General features: G+C 47.0%; 1 protein-coding gene across 1 annotated transcript; it reads right to left on the reverse strand.

The window, feature by feature from the left end:
• Positions 1-647: 647 nt before the first annotated feature.
• Positions 648-20,912, reverse strand: LOC146206423 (inactive peptidyl-prolyl cis-trans isomerase FKBP6-like). Its single transcript, XM_084609221.1, has 6 exons — positions 20,892-20,912; positions 20,254-20,387; positions 9,134-9,380; positions 7,608-7,817; positions 1,470-1,686; positions 648-811 (listed from the first exon to the last, which is right to left on the reverse strand). Exons 1-6 carry the CDS (start codon positions 20,910-20,912, stop codon positions 648-650), a joined length of 993 nt encoding a protein of 330 aa, XP_084465347.1.
• Positions 20,913-21,450: the final 538 nt, after the last annotated feature.

Below are 21,450 nucleotides of genomic sequence, written 5' to 3' on the forward strand. Positions count from 1 at the left end.
TAATTCAGAATAACTCGGCACGTTTCATCCTTCGGAACTATAACCGCACCGCCAGCGTAACATCTATGAAGAGTACATTACAGTTAACATCTCTTGCTAGCCGTCGAAAGTACGCTCCGTCTTTGTTTACTCCATAAAAAAATGTTTCATAACCCCAGTCTGCGCAGCGATCTTATACCTCTCCCATCATATGTTTCGTCACGAGTTGATCATTCACATAAAATCGGTATTCCTTTTTTTAAAACTAAACATGCAGCCGAGCCTTTCCTCCCGCGAACAGCAAAGGACTGGAACCACCTTCCCGGAACTACTGCTTCCATGATTGATCATCAGCGTTTTTGTTCCGCGTTAGCTAATATTGTATGATTAGAATTGTAACACCCTGTACATAACTGCATATCTACTGCACCGTATATATATCTATTTTATTCTACCACTCCCCTCTTAACTGCCCTCGGGCCTAGAGAGTAAAATAAATGAAATGAAATGAAATCTAGCTGGACCAAAATGTTTGACTACTTGATCCTCTTAAAAAGCTGTTTCTGTTCTGTGTGTGCATCCGCAGTCTGATATGATGGGCTAACAGTATAGTGCAGAGCAGCAGGAAGCAAGCAGGAGGAGGAGGAGAAGGAGAAAAAAACTTTATTTTACGACTCGTTCAGCGGCCCAGTTGCGGGTCGCAGGTATTCCGGGTAGGCAAAGCTGGACTCCATTCGCAAAGACACGGCCTTGGACTCACTGCGGGCCGCCACCGCTGTTGAGTCTCGCAGCGCCAAGTCCATGCGCACCGGCACGAGTTCACTGGCGGGGCCTGCGTAAAAGCAAAATCGAGCATCTAGAGCGCTCGGTGAGAACTGCGATTATCAAATGAAAGAAGTCTCCAGTGCACTGTCTCTCCTGATGCGGCCGCCTTAGAGTAAGAAAAAGAAAACCTATCGTAAAAGCTATATGCCATTGTCATTGCCTACTAAAAAGCGCCTTCACTTCCCCTTCACCTCTACGGCTCTCACGCCTAAACTGCTTTTCCTTTGAGTCTCTCCAGCCGATTTTATTTCCAGGTGGTAGTGCATTTATCTAATCATCTTGAAATTTGAAATCATGACAGTTTTCTTTAATGGCCGCACACACACACACACACACACACACACACACACACACACACACACACACACACACACACACACACACACACACACACACACACACACACACACACACACACACACACACACACACACACACACACACACACACACACACACACACACACACACACATCTATATATATATATATATATATATAGTATATATGCTAGCATGTTTAGCATATTTTTCTGTTGTGACGTCTGCAATAAAGCGGTCGGCGCCATTGCCACACCCTTACAGACTAACGTTAGCCGACGCTCCTGACGCTACAAGCTTCTGGGCAGGTTTCATGGTATGGAAGGACTACTCTACAACGTACCGACCCAGGTTGACTTCTGAGCTCTTCGCCTGCAGGTGTTCCTCGACGTGGACCAACTCGCTCTCCAATTGGTGTGACAAGGGCATCAGGGCACGTGCGCGGCGCAGCATGTCAGCAGCTCCTTCCATGTCGCCCAGGTTGCGTAGGGCCACCCCGCCGCGATACAACGCCTTTATGTGATTCGGGTTGATCTGTAAGGCTTCTCGGCAACACTGCACGGCCTGCGGAAGAGAGTCGCGGTAGTCGCATTGGCTGTTCCTCTGCCCCACTGTTGGCCCATAAGCCAAACGGCGGCCGACGGTTGACCAGTACCTTAAGGGTCGTAGCGTCAGCCTGGAGCTCAGCTCAGAACTGAGGCATTCTTAATTCCCCCATATATCTCACTTACTTCAACGACTGCACTCACCTATTGCCAGCGTCGTAACTGCTGCGCGCCGCACGTGATACCACGATTTATTATGAGCGAAGCTTTAGCCCCTGAGCCGCAACTCTGAACGTCACGGTAGATGCCGTGTGACCTCTGAAGCGTAGGAGCGGCATACGGTTAGAAGTTAGAAGTGTGAACTTGGAAGTCGTCATACCACGCGACTCGCCACAGCAGCGCCGGCCGCCTCCCGTGGAGCGTGGCAGCTACGCTCGCTTCCTGTACTCGCTCCGCACAGCCATGGAGGTCAGGCTTAGCGAGACAACCGTTCGGTTCAGAAGCCAGACAAAACACGATGTAACCTTGCTTAACTAGAGCTTCCGCTCGTCTCACTAGGTACAACAAAGTTAAACTACTGCCATTTCTTTTTACAGCGGCAGCTGTTATAAGGTGCACGTTTCTCGGCTGTGCGAAGTTGGCTGACCGACTTGACGCATGAAGTCCCTGCATGGTGCGCAATCATCACACCTTTCTGACGCGTGGCAACGTACCACTATGGGCGATCCAAACGAAGACATCACGAGCAACAGCACATAGGCGTGACGTGCATTAACTCCACGAGCGGAGAATAAAGTTGGGTTTTGTAAGGTTTAACATCCCAAAGTAACTCAGGCTATGAGAGACATCGTAATGGAGGACTCCGGAAATTTCGACCACCTGTGGTGCTTTAGTGTGCAGTCACATCGCACAGCACACCGGCGCCTTGCTTTTCGCCTCCACCGAGAGCCCTAACCCATGCACCACCACGGCGATAACAAACAATATTTATACGGTCACTACTATGAACCTCATGTCACACAGTGCTAGCCGTTTAATTCGCCAGTTTTACTTTGTAATTTTGGCGCCTCAGCTCCACACAGGCGAGGGATCCACAAATCCCTTACCCGCAATCTTTTCCCGTCTTCGGCCGTTTCCCTTTGCTACCTTTCGCAAGGGGATGATACGATCATCAGCAGAAAATTAAATCTTGACAGACTGCTCGGTCATAGCTTGTAGGCTTTACTTTTTATGATGTAGTACTTCACCCACATAAAGCTAGCTCGGACCAGAGCAATCTGAAGGACACTGCCAGCGTTCACTGCACGCTTGCGCTCTCGCTCCGAAGTTAAAAAAGGCCAAGTTAAGTGCTCAAGTGATAATTACAGAGTAGGCTGCATTATAAAACACTGCGCTAATCCCCCAGACAAACGTACAGCTCACAGGCCTGCCGCTGCACCCGAAAGCGGAGCCGCGACGCCGCGCACGCAGGACAAAAACTATATACGAGTTTGCGGCGTAGCTAAGGTCGCGCGCGGGCCGCACGGGCAACTACTACAGGGTTAATTACCGCACAACAAAGCCCGAAACTTTAGGGTAGGGGGTGCACAGAGAACATCTCGACGACACAGGTCGCACGTCGACGTTCCACCAGGACTCGCCTGCGGTGACGCTGAACCGCGCCAAAAAGACCCTCCCTACTTGTGAGCGTTGGAGCGGCACAGTCAGGCGCAGGGAACGTTTCGGGCCTGGACTCGATCGAGCATAGATGGCGCGCGTGTTCACAACACGCGTTGGCGGTATAGCCAGCAAAACCTGCGGAAATGGGGCCTGGCACATCCTTCAGTCACGTGCAGCATATAGAACCTCTTGTTCTGCCTGGAACTCATTTATGCCATGAAAGTAAACCCGGTCGAAAAAAAAAAAAGTACAGTGCAGTGTATACATTCTGTTCACACAACAGAATTTCTCTACAGTTTTTGAGTCAAACTGTTGTGATAAAAGAAATTTCTGTATTAGCATCAGAATTTAGCGTAGTCTTATTAGAAAAGTATTACAGAATTACAGACTGGCATGCAAACATGTTGATTGGTCTATTTTGTAACTTGAAATTTTAGTCTATGTTTCTTAACCCCACTCCTGCAATGCCCCAGCAGGGGCTGCAGTATGTATGTATGTATGTATGTATGTATGTATGTATGTATGTATGTATGTATGTATGTATGTATGTATGTATGTATGTATGTATGTATGTATGTATGTATGTATGTATGTATGTATGTATGTATGTATGTATGTATGTATGTATGTATGTATGTATGTATGTATGTATGTATGTATGTATGTATGTATGTATGTATGTATGTATGTATGTATGTATGTATGTATGTATGTATGTATGTATGAAGAAATAAAAAAAAACCTACATAGATAGGGAGGAGGTTTCCGGTTGGCTGCCATGCAGTGGGGAAAGGGGATCAGGGGATTACAGAGGGGAAGCGATGTCAAACCAGGAGCACAGTTACAATTTGTCACTCAAGACGAAGGCTTAAGTAATGGAGCAGTGCCTGGTAGTCCATGAGAGCAGTCAACCATTGTGGCAATGGACCGAGAATCTTATCCGCTGTTAAAGGGGGTAGAACTGACGCGGTACAGCGCATAATCTCACTCACAAAAGCAGGACATTCACAGAGTAGGTGCTCAACTGTCTACAAAATACAGAGGTAAAGCTACAGAAGCAAATAAGAGTACATACTACTACAGAAAATTCTGACGTTACCGCAAAACTGCAGAATATTTTGTCGTATCATTGTCATGGTTCTGCAGTTTCTTTTTCGAGAAGACTGGGAAGTTACCTCATCGTCGACGACCATCTCCCAATGTCAGTCTCCGAGGCTCGAAGCCGAACCCGGTATGTTTATGCTACGCTTGGGTCGACTCCCACACTAGTCCCGACCAAGGATCACGCACCAGTCTGTTCAAGAGCACGTTCCAGGGTGCATCACAATCAGCTGCTTAGATCGATTCGGAACGGTTCACAGCAGCAGAGAGAGAGACCTCCCGCTCGCGAAAAGCACGGAGGCTGTGACGGGGTAGCTCCTCAGCCCTCACCACATAGCTGCCGCCTTGGGCGGAGTAAAGCTGAACTGTTACAGAGTCTGACAGACCAAATTTACATTTTCGAATCGAAACACAAACGCATGCCCCGATCTTGCTGGACAGCCCGAAAAGGCGATGTGTGTGAAAGGCGCGCTGTGCCAAGCACAGACTTCCGGTTGACTTTGTGCTACAACGAGAACAGATATTTATAGGCGGGTTGTCTCTCGGTGAAGACCTCACCCACGCTGCTCGGGAAGGAAATGAAGCAGCAAGCTTATAAAATGAGGCAAAGGGCGCCTTGCGGCACCCTGCAGAAAGGGCCTGCATAATAAAATTAGGTCTAGAGACCGGTCCCGTACCAATGGTGTATATATATTTGTTATTTTAATGTTTTCCTGTTCTTGTTCGCATTGTATATTGAGTTTGCTCCCCCCTTATGTAATGCCCTCGGACCTTCAAGGGAAAAATAAATGAAATGAAATGAATATCGCACGCAATAACGGCTTCTTGATTGAATACACAGTTTCGGTTCCAAGCGCACGTCCTCATCCAAGCTTCCCGTTTCCTCCACTGGCGCTATTTGAAAACAAATTAATGGCAAGCATCTCGAAACCGACATGAGAACACCAACCTGGACCAACGTTTTCGGCCTATACGGAAGAGGAGCGTAAAGGCATGGCTTCTGCTTACGTGTCTCTCTTTCAGGTGATTTATAGGCCCCACTCGCATCTGTCCAGTAACTGATGGCTCCGCCATACATTGAGTTTCTTACTCTTACCTAGAGGGAAAGCTGCGCTGCCATCTATGGGAGTTTACATGGAGTTTCCAGACTACCAGTTCAGTCGCTATGGGCGCCCAAAGCATCATGGGCCGGAGAACTACCGAGTGCAGAACTGCAACTTTTGGCCAAACCTAACGCAAAGATAAACGTTGTTCTACCGCAAACAATGTTATAACATTTAATTTTGTGACTATAAATTGCAAAAAGAGAGAGAAACAGCCATGTCAGTGTGAAGTTTATCCAATATGAGCGATGGCTCTTTCTCCTATTGGCTTAGTTTTGAGCAGCACAAATACCAATATTTCGCACTCAATAGGCACACTTTGAAAGGCAAAAAACGTTTCAAAAATATTTATGGTCGCACAATCATTTAAGGAAGTTTTTAGTGGCATTTCGGGAAACAGAAACCTTTTATTGGCGACGTCTGCTTTTGCGCCTTCGCTACTATGGCTTTTGCGGTCTGTGTACGCACCTCGAGATGATGATGATGAAAAAGAGACATCATAGTAACATCACTCCGTGCATCCGAGAAAAAACCGACTGTCCCGCATCAAGTAGGGCACCGGCCCATGATTCTTAGCGCGCCCATGGGGGCTGAAGTGCAGCGCCCTCAGCTTTCCCTCTAATTAAGGGAGTAAAAAACTCTATAGCCGCCATAAACATTGCAGGTTGGTTGTCTAAAAAGCAATGTTCTTTTTTTTTTTCTCGAACAATCATAATTATGAAACCCTGAAAGTATTACATCCCCATATATACGTGGAACCTGCATTAACGTTCAATGTAATCTTATAACCATGCGAGGCTTTGCGCGCCTCCACCTGCATGCCTACTTTTCACACCTTTTTTCCCCCCTGAACTGTGCTAACACGGCAGAAGCGCACCGCTTTCACAAGCCAGGAAACAGAAAACGAATTACCAAGTTTGTCTGGACTCTGCTCCATCTTCCTTACAGTCCTGACTTGGCACCATATGGTATTAACCTTAGAACTTCGCAGGTGCTCATTTGGGAACGTCACCATCCTTCGCGCTGTTAAGGAAAGGCGCGCTGCACAAAGGAAATATTAAAGGAAACACCTCAGCTCTGCCTTTAAGGGTATGACGCTACAGCGTGGGCTACCATCCGATATATAAGGCCCCACTTTATCCAAGCCATATGAACATATTACTTCGGGGCCTATAAGGGTAACGTGCCTGACTCAGCGTCCAATAGCACTGAAAGGTTGATTCGTATTCCTGCTTCCCACTTCAAATGAACCACCCCATTTCCTCCCAAATTCCTGATATCACGTGGTCCCGATCAGCCGCACAAATCTTCGAAGAATCAGTGCTCGGCCGTGTCAGCTGCCAGCTATCACCTGCCAGCGCCATGACCGCGAAATTTTTCTCACAGCGCCGATACCGACACGGACGCCGACCCCGGAGTGCGAGCAAGCTATTCGGCGTAACGTCTCCTTTTGAGCTCAGAGAGTTGAAACTTTGGGGACAGTCTAGTTCACCCTAACAGTACCACACTATAGAGCTACAAGATCCCTACGATCTCATAGGGGTTCTCCTGGCGAGTCCTATCATTGATAACGACACGCTTCTTGCCACTACATTGTGCTTTTCAACCAATCCGAACGAAGCGATTCAGTGATGTAGGGGCTATAGCTTGTTTAACTTGCAACCGATGGTCAAGAGGTTCGAATCCGCTTCTTGTCCCCACTTTTTTTTTTAACTTAAGCGGAGTCAGTACGCGTTACGTCATCACTGCATCACGGCCCTTTTCGATCAATCAAAATTTTCGAGTCACTCTGACACCGCCTTTTCCGCCGAAAGCGTTATCGCGTTAAAAGCTGCTACAAAGAAGGCATGCATGCATGTCCTTGTACACCGGTCGCGCTAAACCGTACCAACTGACCGGGACCACATCGAATAATTTACACCAGGCAGATATGCGGCTGTAATAAATCTGAATTTCATAAATTTTGTATAAGCATGCTTTAAAAAAAAAAGAAAAAAAAAAGAACAGGAGAGAGAATGGTGGTACATTCAAGCCATCCTCTGCAAATTCAGCAACCTAAAGGTTCTGCCGCACGCACCCGCTCGTAGTCACGTGCACGCAGTGCGCACTGGGCCTCGTTGGCAAGCAGCGTGGTGAGCGCGTTCTTGCGGCAGTCGCGCCCCGCCTGGTCCTCGGGCTCGACGGTCCGGCCCATCATCTTCTTCGCCAGCTCGCAGTAATGGAGGGCGGATGCGAAATCCCCGAGATCGTAGTACCCGTTGCTAAGTCTGCTACTTAGTTCACATAGCTGCGAAAAGGACAAAATGGCGGTGCAGGGTGTCTACCGAGTTTCGAAGCTACAGGACTGAAAGAAGGCACCAACGTTTAAGCAAGTTTTATAAAAACAGCTCTATCCGCCAAGCGAATGATCTGTGTACAGCGGAATACTGCGCACCGGAACTACGGACAAGAAACACAGACACACCTGTTTTAGTTTGACCAGTGTGAGTCATTCTTTCTTGTCCGTATTCCTCTGTATCATAAAAAAAACAAGAAATGTATTATGCTTGTGTTTTAAATTTCCTTCTTGGTTCTAACAGTATTGGTACAGCTTGTCAGGACTCCACTGAAAATTTCAATTTAGGCCGAATGCCAAGCGTTCAATTTTATATGCATACGGTATGTAATACACACCGCGTGTCCCTGGTAACTTGGGCGAAGGGCTATAAAAACGAAATATTAGAGGCAGGCGAGATAAGCCACGCAGTTATTTATATTTTTGGTAGCCAAATTGATCACCACCGTCAATTTGTAGTTTTGACAATGAATATTAGTTAAGTTACGCCAGAATTTTTAAATATTGAATTCAGGGAAGAAATGAGATTGCTAAGAAAGAAAGCACCTTCAGAAACCCCCAATCCATTTCTTTTTTCGATAAAGAAAGCTTGACATGTAATTTCTTTTTGCAGAGTCCAAATAAAACCTGCGATATGTGAAAGGAACGAAAGGATTAGCGCTTGTTCATGCTTTACGCAAATCACAACCACATAAGAAACGGCAATTCTCCCGATCGGGGGAATTGCCGTTTCTTATGTGGTTGTAACGTACCAGCTATGGTAGAAAAACCAGGGCCTCATTTCATTGCAGTTCTCAGAGACAATGTACGGCAGGAGATGTGTTTTTATAGGCTAGAATTTGAAGGTTAACTGGGGTCGACGGGCAAGGGCAAGGAATTTGACACCTCTCCTTTCCCCGCTCTACCCACCCCCCTTCCCGCCACCCCCCTTAGAAATATTGAAGGGCATCCTGGTATTCCTGTGAAAAATTCCTGGCCTTGAGAGGGGTGGCAGCCCGACCCCGTAGTATCGCCACGCCATCTCGGCAAAAGGCAGAAAGCACAAGAGGAGGAATGAATAAAACGGGGAGGGCATGGGGCTACTACTCACCGGGCAGCGCACTTGCACTGGCTGCTCCTTGGGCTAGCACTACCTACCCTACCCTAGCGATAGTGGATAACATGCTTTCTTCAGACTCGTTCAGCCGCAAGTAATAAGCTACTTTCGCGAGCATGATTAGAATAAGACCAGGCAAACGTGACAAACAGGCCGCACCGACCATACCCACATTGTACACATCTTCGAACCGTAGTGAGCGAACTTCGGTGGGGCTCAGGCTGTCCAGGACTCTGTGTTCGTGGTCGAAGACCAGAAAAGATATAAGGAGTACATCGTACACCAGTGTCGCTCGAGGAGGAATGAGCGGAGGATGGCCCAGGTCGCCAAACTCGGGGGTCACCACCACGCGGCACCGCTCGCCCCGGCACATTGTCCGCAGGGCAATGGCCAGTCCTCGTAGAGTCAGGTCCCCCAAGCTGTGCGCGAGAGAGAAGATGGTGCAAGCGTTACTTGATGCAGAATGTCTTTCACGGCTCGCGTCATATGCCTGTGAAAACAACTGCCGCATCGATCACTGTTGCTGGTCGTGACAAATCTACGCATCACAGCTCGAGAAGGCTCGTCGTACCCATTGCGACGTCATGTGTTTCATTGGTACATTTGGAGACCAGATAAAGTGCTTTCCATGAGCTGCATCTAGCTTTAGCCTACATTCACGTCCCTCTGCATCAGGTTGTTCATGACAGCTATTCCCTGTTACTATGTCTTCCTCGAATTCGATATATAAATATATATATATATATATATATATATATATATATATATATATATATATATATATATATATATATATATATAAATATATATATATATATATATATATATATATATATATATATATATATATATATATATATATATATATATACATATATATATATATATATATATATATATGTATGTATGTATGTATGTATGTATGTATGTATGTATGTATGTATGTATGTATGTATGTATGTATGTATGTATGTATGTTGTTACGTGGTGGCATGACAAGCGATGGAACACGGCGACACAACAGAAACAGAACGACCTGATGACATGACGATGAAATATGCTTTAATGGCCAGCGGGCCTGGCGCGGGCGCTGCCCGCTTCGTCATCTTCGTAGCATTATATTATATATATATATATATATATATATATATATATATATATATATATATATATATATATATATATATATATATATATATATATATATATATATATATATTACTGGAGAGCACTGGACACGATATTCTGAAGTAGTGGGTTTGACTCCACCCATCGGCCGTTGTTCTTTCTTCCGCTTTGCATTTTCATATTCTTTATCCCAATAATCACCATAAGACTAATTACCGTCAAATACTGACAACATAACATGAAAAAAAAAGGAAAACAAATCCCCAACGTTTGACTTGAACTCGTAGACTGTCAGGCTCCTTTAATACATATATACATATATATATATATATATATATATATATATATATATATATATATATATATATATATATATATATCCTTCATGGATCACTGCCTTGTCGTGGCGGAGGGGCTTGCGAAACTCGATGAAGTCGTGAGCTCTGCTGTGTAGGGCCACCCAAGATAGACAGGTCACGGCAGAGAGTTCTGACAAAATGTGATTCACTGGAGAAGGTAATGGCAACCCACTCCAGTATTTCCTGCCAAGAAAACCCTATGGCCAGTCACAATACCATTATCGATATGGCGCCGGAAGATGAGCCCCCCAGGTTGGAAGGCGTCCCACATGTTACTGGGGATGAACAAAGGGCGATTCCTAGTAGCTCCAGGACGAATGAAGCGGCTGGGCTAAAGCCAAAAGGACGCTCAGTTGTGGATGTGTCGGGAAGCGACCGGAAAGTCTGATGTTGCAAGGAGATATATCACATAGCAACATGGAATGTAAGATCTATGACGCAAGGTAAACTGGATATCGTCAAGCGAGAAATGGACAGATTGAACATTGATATCTTGGGTATCAGCGAGCTCAAGTGGACCGGAATGGGAGAATTTAACTCCGGCGACCATTATGTCTTTTATTGTGGGCACGAATCCAAGAGAAGGAATGGGGTCGCTCTCATAGTAAACAGAAGAATGGGCAAAGCAGTGCTAGGATACAACCCCAAAAACGACCGAATGATTTCACTTCGGATCCAAGGTCACCCTTTCAACATAACAGTTATCCAAGTCTATGCACCGACCACTGCTGCTGAAGAAGCTGACGTTGAGAGATTTTATGCGGACCTACAATGCCTTTTAGACCGCACCCCATCATCAGACGTCGTTTTTCTCATAGGAGACTGGAATGCTAAGGTCGGGAGTGAAGAAATATCCGGAATTACAGGCAAGTTCGGTCTTGGTGAGCCAAATGAAGCTGGGCAGAGGCTAGTAGAGTTCTGTCAAGAAAACAACCTGACCATAGCGAATACTCATTTTCAACAGCACAAGAGGCGCCTGTACACATGGATTTCACCGGACGGTCTGTACAGGAATCAGATCGATTATATTATTTGCCGGCAGAGATGGAGAAGCGCTATACAAGCAGTAAAAACAAGGCCTGGGGCCGATTGTGGCACCGATCATCAGCTTCTTGTTGCCAAAATTAAGCTTCGATTGAGGAAAACGCAGAAAACTAGAAGGCCTTTCAGGTATGATCTGGATCAGATTCCATTAGAATATGCTGTGGAAGTGAGGAATCGATTTCAAGAATTAGATCTCGAAGACAAAGAGCCCGAAGAGATGTGGACTGATGTTCGTGATATAATACAAGAAGTTGCTACTAAGGTAGTTCCAAAGCAAAAGAAATGCAAAAAAGCAAACTGGTTATCTGAAGAGGCTTTGCAAATAGCTGAGGAAAGGAGGATGGCAAAAGGTATGGGGGAAAGAGAAAGATACAAGGTTCTCAATGCGGATTTTCAGAAAATAGCAAGGAGAGATAAGAATGCCTTCCTGAACATACAGTGTCAAGCAGTTGAGGACAACAGCCAATTAAGGAACACAAGAGCTCTGTATAAGACAATCAAAGATATCAAAGGAAGCTTCTGTGCTAAGCTGGGCGTGATAAAGGACAAACGAGGCAAGGACCTCACTGAAGCCTCAGACATAAAGAAGAGGTGGCAGGAATACACACAAGAACTGTACAAGAAGGACCCGGATGTGCAAACCCAACATAGGACGGTTGTGATTACTGATCTCGAGCCGGGCATCCTGAAGAGTGAAGTTGAATGGGCCTTAGCCAGCCTTGCTAAGAACAAAGCTAGCGGAATTGATGGTATTCCAGCTGAGTTGCTTCAAAACCTCAACCACGACGCTGTTAACACACTGCATACATTATGTCAAAAGATTTGGACAACCCTGCAGTGGCCACAGGATTGGAGGAGGTCAGTTTACATCCCCATTCCAAAGAAAGGCAGTGCCAAAGATTGTTCCAACTACCGCACGATCGCGCTTATTTCGCATGCTAGCAAGGTGATGTTAAAAATCCTGCAAGGTAGGCTGCAGCAGTATGTGGATCGGGAGCTTCCGGACGTGCAAGCTGGGTTTCGCAAGGGCAGAGGAACTAGAGACCAAATTGCCAACCTTCGCTGGATCATGGAAAAAGCAAGAGAGTTCCAGAAACCCATTTACTTCTGCTTTATTGATTATGCGAAAGCGTTTGACTGCGTAGATCACAGCAGAGTGTGGCAAGCTTTCCAAGAGATGGGAGTTCCAATTCACCTCATCTGTCTCCTCAGGAACCTTTATGAAGGGCAAGAGGCCACAGTCAGAACTGGGCATGGCCTTACTGATTGGTTTCCGATTGAGAAAGGAGTGAGGCAAGGCTGCATACTGTCGCCCTGCCTATTTAACCTATATGCAGAGTGCATCATGAGGAAGGCCGGTCTGGACGAGTCTTCAGCTGGAGTGAAGATTGCTGGAAAACGTATCAACAACCTTAGATATGCGGATGATACCACTTTAATGGCAGAAAGTGAAGTGGAACTCAAGAGACTTGTGATGCGCGTACAAGAAGAGAGTGAGAAGTTTGGGCTTAAACTGAACATTAAAAAGACGAAGATCATGGCGTCTTGCCCTATCAAGTCCTGGAGCATCAATGGACAAGAAGTGGAAGCTGTGACAGATTTTCTGTTCTTGGGCGCCAAGATTACCTCGGAAGGAGACTGCAGCCATGAAATTAGGAGACGCCTGCTTCTGGGAAAGAGAGCAATGGTTAGCCTTGACCGCCTAGTAAAGAGCAGAGACATTAGTCTACCAACCAAGATCCGTATAACCCGTGCTATGGTCTTTCCAGTTGTGATGTATGGATGCGAGAGTTGGACTGTGAAAAAGGCTGACCGCCGAAGAATTGACGCGTTTGAATTGTGGTGCTGGCGAAGACTCTTAAGAGTTCCTTGGACTGCCAGAAGATCAAATCAGTCGATATTGTCGACCATAAACCCTGACTGCTCATTGGAGGGTCAAATTCTAAAGTTAAAGCTCAGCTACTTTGGTCATCTGATGAGAAGAGAGGAGTCGCTGGAGGAAGATTTGATGTTGGGAAAGGTTGAGGGTCGCCGGAGAAGGGGTAGGCAGCGAACGCGATGGTTAGATGGCATTCTCGAGGCATTGCAGATGAAGCTATGTGATGTTAAGAAGATAGTGAGAGACCGGAAAGCGTGGCGTGACATGGTCCATAGGGTCACGAAGAGTCGGACACGACTGAACGCCTGAACTGATATATATATATATATATATATATATATATATATATATATATATATATATATATATATATATAACAGTTTAAGGAAGGTGCCGAGGATGGAACCTTTTTAGCCGAGCCACATGCACCACCTGGGTCCGTCGTGAGCATCGGCCACTTTTGGTGTGGCGTGAAATTACATAGTTCACGTCACTCAGGCGCTCCAAAATGACAAAAGGGCCGCTATAGCGAAACAGCAGCTTCTGGGCTAAACCACGCTTGCGCAGCGGCGTCCACAGCAACACTAAATCATCGGGCACATAAGAGACATGTGGGCGTCGGTTGTCATAACGCTTCTTCGAACGTTCCTGTGAGTCCAGGATGCGGAGGTGGGCAACGCGGCGAGCTTCTTCGGCTCGACATAAAGTGGTGGCGATAGAAGGCTCGTTGTGGAGGGAGAAAGGAAGGATGGTATCAAGACAGCTGCCGGAACTCGAGCATACAGGAGGTAAAACAGACTGTAGCCAGTCGTCTCATGCTGTGCAGTGTTATACGCGTATGTAATGAAAGGGTGGATGTCATCCCAGTTCTTGTGATCAGAGTCCACGTACATCGCCAACATAGTGGTCAGAGTGCGGTTGGTCCGTTCAACAAGTCCATTCGATTGCGTGTGATCCGACATTGTATGACGGTTATCGCAGGTACATAGACGAAGGAGTTCTTCGATAACTTCAGCTGTAAATTGGCGCCCACGGTCACTGATCAGAACTCGAGGAGGGCCATGGCGCAGGACGAGAAATCGCAGAAGAAATAGGGATACTTCGTAAGCAGTGGCTGAGGGTATTGCGGCTGTTTCTGAATATCGAGTGAGATGGTCAACACATACCACTATCCACCGGTTACTGTTCGAAGATCGCGGAAAAGGACCCAAGAGGTCGATGCCCACCTGCTCAAAGGGTGCGGTCGGAGGCGCAATAGGGTGCAGCGGTTCCGGTGGACGGGAAGTAGAGCGCTTGTACTGCTGGCACATGACACAACTATAGCTACATAGCGCTGAATGGCTTGAAGCATTTTCGGCTAGTAAAAGCGTTCCTGTGTGCGATGAAGGTCCGGGCGACACCCAAGTGGCCCGACGTGGTATCGTCGTGCATCATTTCAAGAACGGGAATACGGAGGTTTTCCGGCACGAAGAGAAGAAAGCGTACACCTCCGGGGTTGAAATTCTTCTTGTAAAGCAGGCCGGCACGAACGCAGAAACGCGCATCTCTTGAATCATGAGCGGCAGAGAAGAGCGGTGCCAAAGTCTGATCGTTGCGTTGTTCTGTCTGGAACAGCTGAGGGTCAGGAAACGTTGCCGAGATATGCGCCAGGTAGTCATCAAAGTTGTCATCATCACTACCAGTGGACGAAAGCGGCAAGCGTGACAGACAGTCAGCGTCAGCATGTTGACGGCCGCATTTGTATGCCACAGTGAAGTTAAACTCTTGCAACCGCAATGTCCATCGAACGAGCCGGCCGCAAGGGTCACGAAAATTCACAAGCCAACAGAGCGAATGGTGGTCAGTGATGATGGTAAAAACATTGCCATATAGGTAGGAACGAAATCGTTGCACCGCAAAAACCACTGCGAGGCACTCTTGTTCAGTAACGGTGTAGTTACGCTCCGCCTTGCTCAACGAACGACGAGCATAAGCTATCACGTGCTGATCGGTGCCATGATGCTGGACGAGCACTGCGCCAACGCCCCCGCCACTAGCGTCGGTGTGAACTTCGATGGGGGCAGAAGGACAGAAGTGACGTAGGATAGGTTCTGATGGCAGAAGGAATTTGAGGTGGAGGAAGGCAGAGTCGCAGTCAGTAGTCCAATTGAACGGTGCATCTTTGTGTAAAAGGCACGTGAGTGGGTATGCGATGTCAGCGAATCTGGGCACAAAACGACGAAAATAGGAACACAGTCCTAAAAAGCTCCGAAGCTGCTTCACTGATTTCGGTGCTGTAAAGCTGGTTACAGCCACAATCTTCTGAGGTTCCGGCCGAACATTATCATTATTGACCAAGTGACCAAGAACAATTGTTTTGCGTTCGCCAAGGTGGCACTTCTTATGGTTGAGGACGAGGCCTGCTCTCTCAATGCAATCAAGAACGATGGCGACGCGGCTATTGTGTTCCTGAAAGGTCTTGCCAAAGATCACAACCTCTTCCAAACAGCACAAACAAATTTTCCACTTGAGTCCGCGCAGAATGGTGTCCATGAATGTTTCGAACGTGGCAGGCGCATTGCACAATCAAAGGGCATTACGTTGAACTCATAGAGACCATCGGGCGTCACAAATGCCGTCTTTTCTTTGTCGCTTGGGTTCATTGGTATCTGCCAGTAACCAGATCTCAAGTCTACCGAGGAGAAGTATGACGCCGAATGAAGACAGTCCATTGCATCGTCAACACGTGGAAGCGAATATACATCTTTTTTGGTGACGGCGTTAAGGCGACGATAGTCCACACACAAACGCCATGTGTTATTTTTATTTTTAACGAGAATAACTGGAGCCGCTCAAGGACTTTGAGATTCCTGGATAACGCCACGTTGGAGCATGTCAGGAACTTGTTCGTCAATAAGCTGACGTTCGGTCGGAGACACACGATAGGGCTTCTGTCTGATCGGGCTAGAGATTCCAGTATCAATCGAATGATGGATGCGAGAATTCGGAATCGGTGGCTGCTGATCTCTGGCGAAGTCGAAAACCGAAACATGCTTGGAAAGCAGGTCAGTCAAACTTCGGCGCTCCTGTGCTCCCAAAGATGTGATTATCATTGCCTGGATTCGGGACTCTGAAAAATGGGATGTTTTCTCTTCAGGAGCATGATTACTTAGTGCCGCCACGTAATTCGACACACATTCCTCGTAATGACCGAGCCTCATGCCACGAGGCAACACTGCTGGCTCGTCTTAATAGCCTTACAGTCCACAACAAGGTGTGGCCTCTTGTGACTGAAACTATGCAACGAGGCACCAAGACATTCTCCTTTGCACAGGCCAGTGTTGTAGGTTCCACTACGGCGTCGAAATCCTAGCACAGATTCGTAGATGAAATAACTTGAATGAATTATCCGGACATCGCAGGTACAACTGTATCTTCAGACACAGAAAATGCTCCTAAATCGAGCGACGAGGTTTCTACAAGAGCCGACATCAACGCAGCATTAAGCGAGATCTGTCCACTACGGCAGTCTAACGTTGTTAGAACTGATGCTTGGGCGAGTTGGTATGCCATTTTCTGAAGAACAGCGCGACTTGGACAAGGACGGAAGGAAGACAACACGGACAGGCGCTGACTTGTAACTGATGTTTATTGCTCGGAACGTGGTAATATATATATATATATATATATATATATATATATATATATATATATATATATATATATATATATATATATATATATATATATATATATATATATATATATATATATCCGGCTCCAAACAACAAAAGAAAACACAGAAGCGATACACATTTGGTTAAACACGTTCCGAGCAATAAACATCAGTTGCAAGTCAGCGCCTGTCCGTGTTGTCTTCCTTCCGTCCTTGTCCAAGTCGCGCTGCATGTTCTTCAGAAAAAAAGTCTAACGTTGTCCCACACTGTTGCAAAAAGTCTATACCTAACATTACTTCATGCGTAGAACGAGGCAACATTGTGAATTAAGTTCGAAACGCTTGGCCACTAATCACAACTTTCGCATAGCACACACCCAAAGGCACCAATAATTCACCGCCAACACCACGGAATACTACAGCTTGATTCACGTTGAACATCACTTTATGTCCTAATCGATTCTTGAATGCTAAACTCATAACAGAGACTGTTGCTCCAGTGTCAATTAGTGCCATATGGTGTGGATGCCGTCAATGGATACTTCGAGTTTGTTCTTTAACATAAACACAGGCAGAGGTATTGGGAACGTTGATTTTCCGGCGACCTCACCCCCATTGGCCGTGCTTTCTAGTTTCCCGAAGGGGAAGAATGGCGCCGAGGACGCTGTCTTTGGGTTGGCGGCGTCAAGCTGCGGTCCGAAGCAGGCGATCCGCTTCGCATCTGTGCCGGGCGGCATGTATCCAGAGTCGGTGTCGGATAAAATTCAGTGTCGAAATGATCAGAAACGTTGGGCAGCGGGCGATGATCTTGTGGTAGCAGGCCCCGCCGACGGCAATACCGGAAGATGTGTCCGGTCATGCCACAGATAACACACAGGTTGCTGGCGCCACCGGTCCGAGTAAATGAGCGCGGAAACTCGTTCTTGTTGCCGGTAGTAATCGGGACGGCGTTGCTGACGAACCACCTGGCGTGTGTAGGTGGTTCTTCGGCCCATCCGTAGCTGAGAAGTGCCAAAATCGTTATGCTGTCTGCTCTCGCCAAAACGTGACGAATTCAAAGCCGGAGTCCAGGAAGTTGATGGGGTAGTGGGTTCTGCTTGCAGCGCGCAACCGTCATACTGGTGTTCGTCCCGGCAAGCAGAATCTTTGTCACGCAGCAATTCTTCCCGCACGATCCGGCGTATCAGATCATCTATGGACTCCGGAGCACTGCTATCAACGCTCGCAACAGATGTGACGTTGGCCAGGCGCCCAAATTTAGGAGTGATGCGGCGCAACTTCAAGGTTTCGAAAGTGCGGCGTGCCTGATGAAGTCAGCTGTAGAGTTCAAATTGTCTTTGCTGATGAGAAAATTATAGACATCTACAGCGATACCTTTGAGCAAGTGCTTCACTTTATCTTCCTCGGACATTCGAGGGTTTACAATCTTGCACAATTTCATAATATTCTCGATATATGCGGTGCAAGTCTCGCCAGGTACCTGGGCCCGCGGCATCAACGTTTGCTCTGCGCGTTTCTTCGCGGATCCGTCACCAAAGCACTTCTTTATCTCTTCTGTGAAACAATCCCAGCTGGTAAGCGAGTCTTCATAATTATCAAACCAAACTAGGGCAGTGCCTTCCAAGAAGAAAACTACGTTCGCTAGTTTCACGGTCGCAACCCAATGATTGTACCGGCACCCGTTCGTAGTTGGTTAGCCACTCGTCGGCGTCCTCGTCAGATTTTCCACCAAATGTGCGCGGCTCGCGGTAGTTGCTCACCAGAGGTGGTGCTCGATCAGCGTCGCCGTCTTGAGCCATGTTAGATGGTAGGGGTGGCAAACCAACGAGTTGGCGGCTTCGTCGAAGACAACGGGGATCCGTGTTGATCTACACAGCAAACTCCACCACAACTGTTACGTACTCAGTACGTAACGGATAACGGGGGTGTTTATTTGTCGTCTAAAGCGCTGCGAGTCCCCCAAGGAACACCAGCACACACCACTGTGTCTTCTGCTTCTTCTTCTTCTCCCCAGCCTCTTACACACGTTAGAAAAACAGTAAACTTTAACCCGATGTTTCGGCCGGGGTCCGGCCTTTGTCAAGGAATATAGAAAACATTCTACATTACTTGACAAAGGCCGGACCCATTCGAGCTTCAACCCCCTCCCTATATATATATATATATATATATATATATATATATATACCTTTAATTTCAAGGAAAAGCCTGAATGTCTAAAGTAAAAAAAAACAAAGCTTTAGCAGGCTCGGGACAACATCTGACTAGTCGAAATTATATCATTGTCTTATATCCTCTCCAGTGGTTGAGGCGCACTCTCTTATCCCTGAAATCCGCCACTTGTCACGGGAAGTGATCGGGGCAAAAACAATAATTTTTTATGTAGTTAAGCCGAGTAGGACGTGCTACGCACAGGCGGAAGGTGATGGAGACGAAGACATGCATTGCACAGCGCAAGAGTATGGCGCAGCTTGTACAGTCTGCATCACCCTTGTGTAGAGCGCTAGATCAGCGCACTTCCCTGCATAAAAATCGACACCATGTCACACTGTCTACTCTTTAGAGGCAACGCTTGTACGGATGTAGATTCACAAAGACCTCCGAAGAAGGTGCAGAAACCATTGGCTGCATTCTAATTTCTGTTCTGAGTGCGTGATGCGCGCTCCTCTACACAAGGGTGATGCCGACTGTACGTGCGGCGGTCAGATGCGGTGATACGGCATTCCGATACTCGCTTTCGATGAGAATTTCCTTGGGTGGAGTCGGCACCACTCCGACATTTTTTTTTTTTTCGTCCGAGCTTCCCATATGCAAACCCAGAACATTATAGGTTGCTTTTGGCCATACGAAGTAGTGCTTTGGCACTAATGGTTTTCGGGGTTTACCGTGTTTAAATCGATCATACCGCAAGAAAACACCCTTTGAATTATACCGCGCAAGGACGCATGGACGATGACGTCATCTTAGCCTGCCATCAGTCGTTTCATGTGGCCTCGTGACGTAAGCTATCCACCAACCAATCGGGGCTCGTCTGTGTCCCCTGCCAACTACCAACTGCCAGTCATGCTTGTGTTTTTTCTCTCACAGTGCTAACACCGATGCCGACAACGGCGACAATGAATTTCCAGGAGAATGGCGCCTGGAACGCTGTCACGTTAATATGAATCTTATAAATGAAACCGTGCAAGCGGGCTCCAAGCATATGGCATATATAGCAGCACACTCACGTGGATCGGCAGGGGGCATTTCTGAGCCACGTCGATTCGATGGGCTCATCAGGCTTTCCTTCCTCGTATACACTGTAGTGGAAAACCACTACTGCGTCCTCGGGCACTGTCGGGCCGCTGCCCGGCTCGATAACCTGCAGCGGCACGAAAGCGAAACATGAGCGACATTCACTGCAGACGAACAGGAACGGGAAAGTACAGCGAAACACAAACACACACCCTCCACTCCCAGCTGTTGCGAACGCCTCAGTTGCCGTCGCTGCCCTTTGCTAAAAGGCTGTAGAGCATTATGTTTGACCCTTAAGGGGTTGGATATTCTCGTCGATTGGTTGAAGCAGCAGAAGCGATCGCTGACTTCAGCTGCAACGAAAAGTGCAGCGGTGCAATGGTGCCGTCTGCGCGCCTGGTAATGGAATCCAGAATATTCGTAAGTTGATAAAAAATTTTAGATGACACTTGAGCTCCACTTTTAAGAGCATGCATAACACGATATACAAGCCGCATGAACGTGCCGGCATGGCCTATAGGGTAACTTTAATACCAGGGTCTTAGCAAGATGATTCTGATATCATCCACCCATATGAAAGCAGACGTCTAAGTTGGCAGCTCTTGCCAAAGGCAACGTCAGGCAAACCTACATCCAGTCTGCGCGCGGCCATGTCAGCTGCCATCTGCCATGCTCGTGATTTTCCGCTCACAGCACCGGCGGCCGACGTCCGATATTCGGTGAACGAGGCCTTCAACGCTGTCGCGTCCAATCCTGATCACCCCAATAAACAAAACAAAACTGCACCAGACTGCATAGTTTGCCCTCAGTCGTGTAGGCAAGAACTCATGGCAAACCTCCAGCGATGAACCACCTGTGTGATAAAAGACAGCCCTCGTTCTTGTAGCTTTCCAAGCCTTTCTTCTTCGGGTAACTCTTCGAAAATACTGTACCCCCGCCGACAAAAGTTTATGGAACGTGTCTGGGTAAGAAATTTATTTTCTTGCCTTCAACCATCAGTTCTGGACGCTCAATTGAGCACTAAATAAAAAAAAATTATGGAGAACACTTAAACTTCGTAATTAAGGGTATGACGCGATAGCACAGGCTTCCACCTACCATATAAAGCCCCGCTTTAACCAAGCTGCATATGTCAACGTGCCTCCGTAGCATTGGGGTAACGTGAATACAAGGGCACGGGCAGGCTGATT

The sequence above is a fragment of the Amblyomma maculatum genome, chromosome 1 (genome assembly GCF_055883805.1).
Source record: "Amblyomma maculatum isolate TAMU_Amacu chromosome 1, ASM5588380v1, whole genome shotgun sequence".
Lineage (NCBI taxonomy): Eukaryota > Metazoa > Arthropoda > Arachnida > Ixodida > Ixodidae > Amblyomma > Amblyomma maculatum.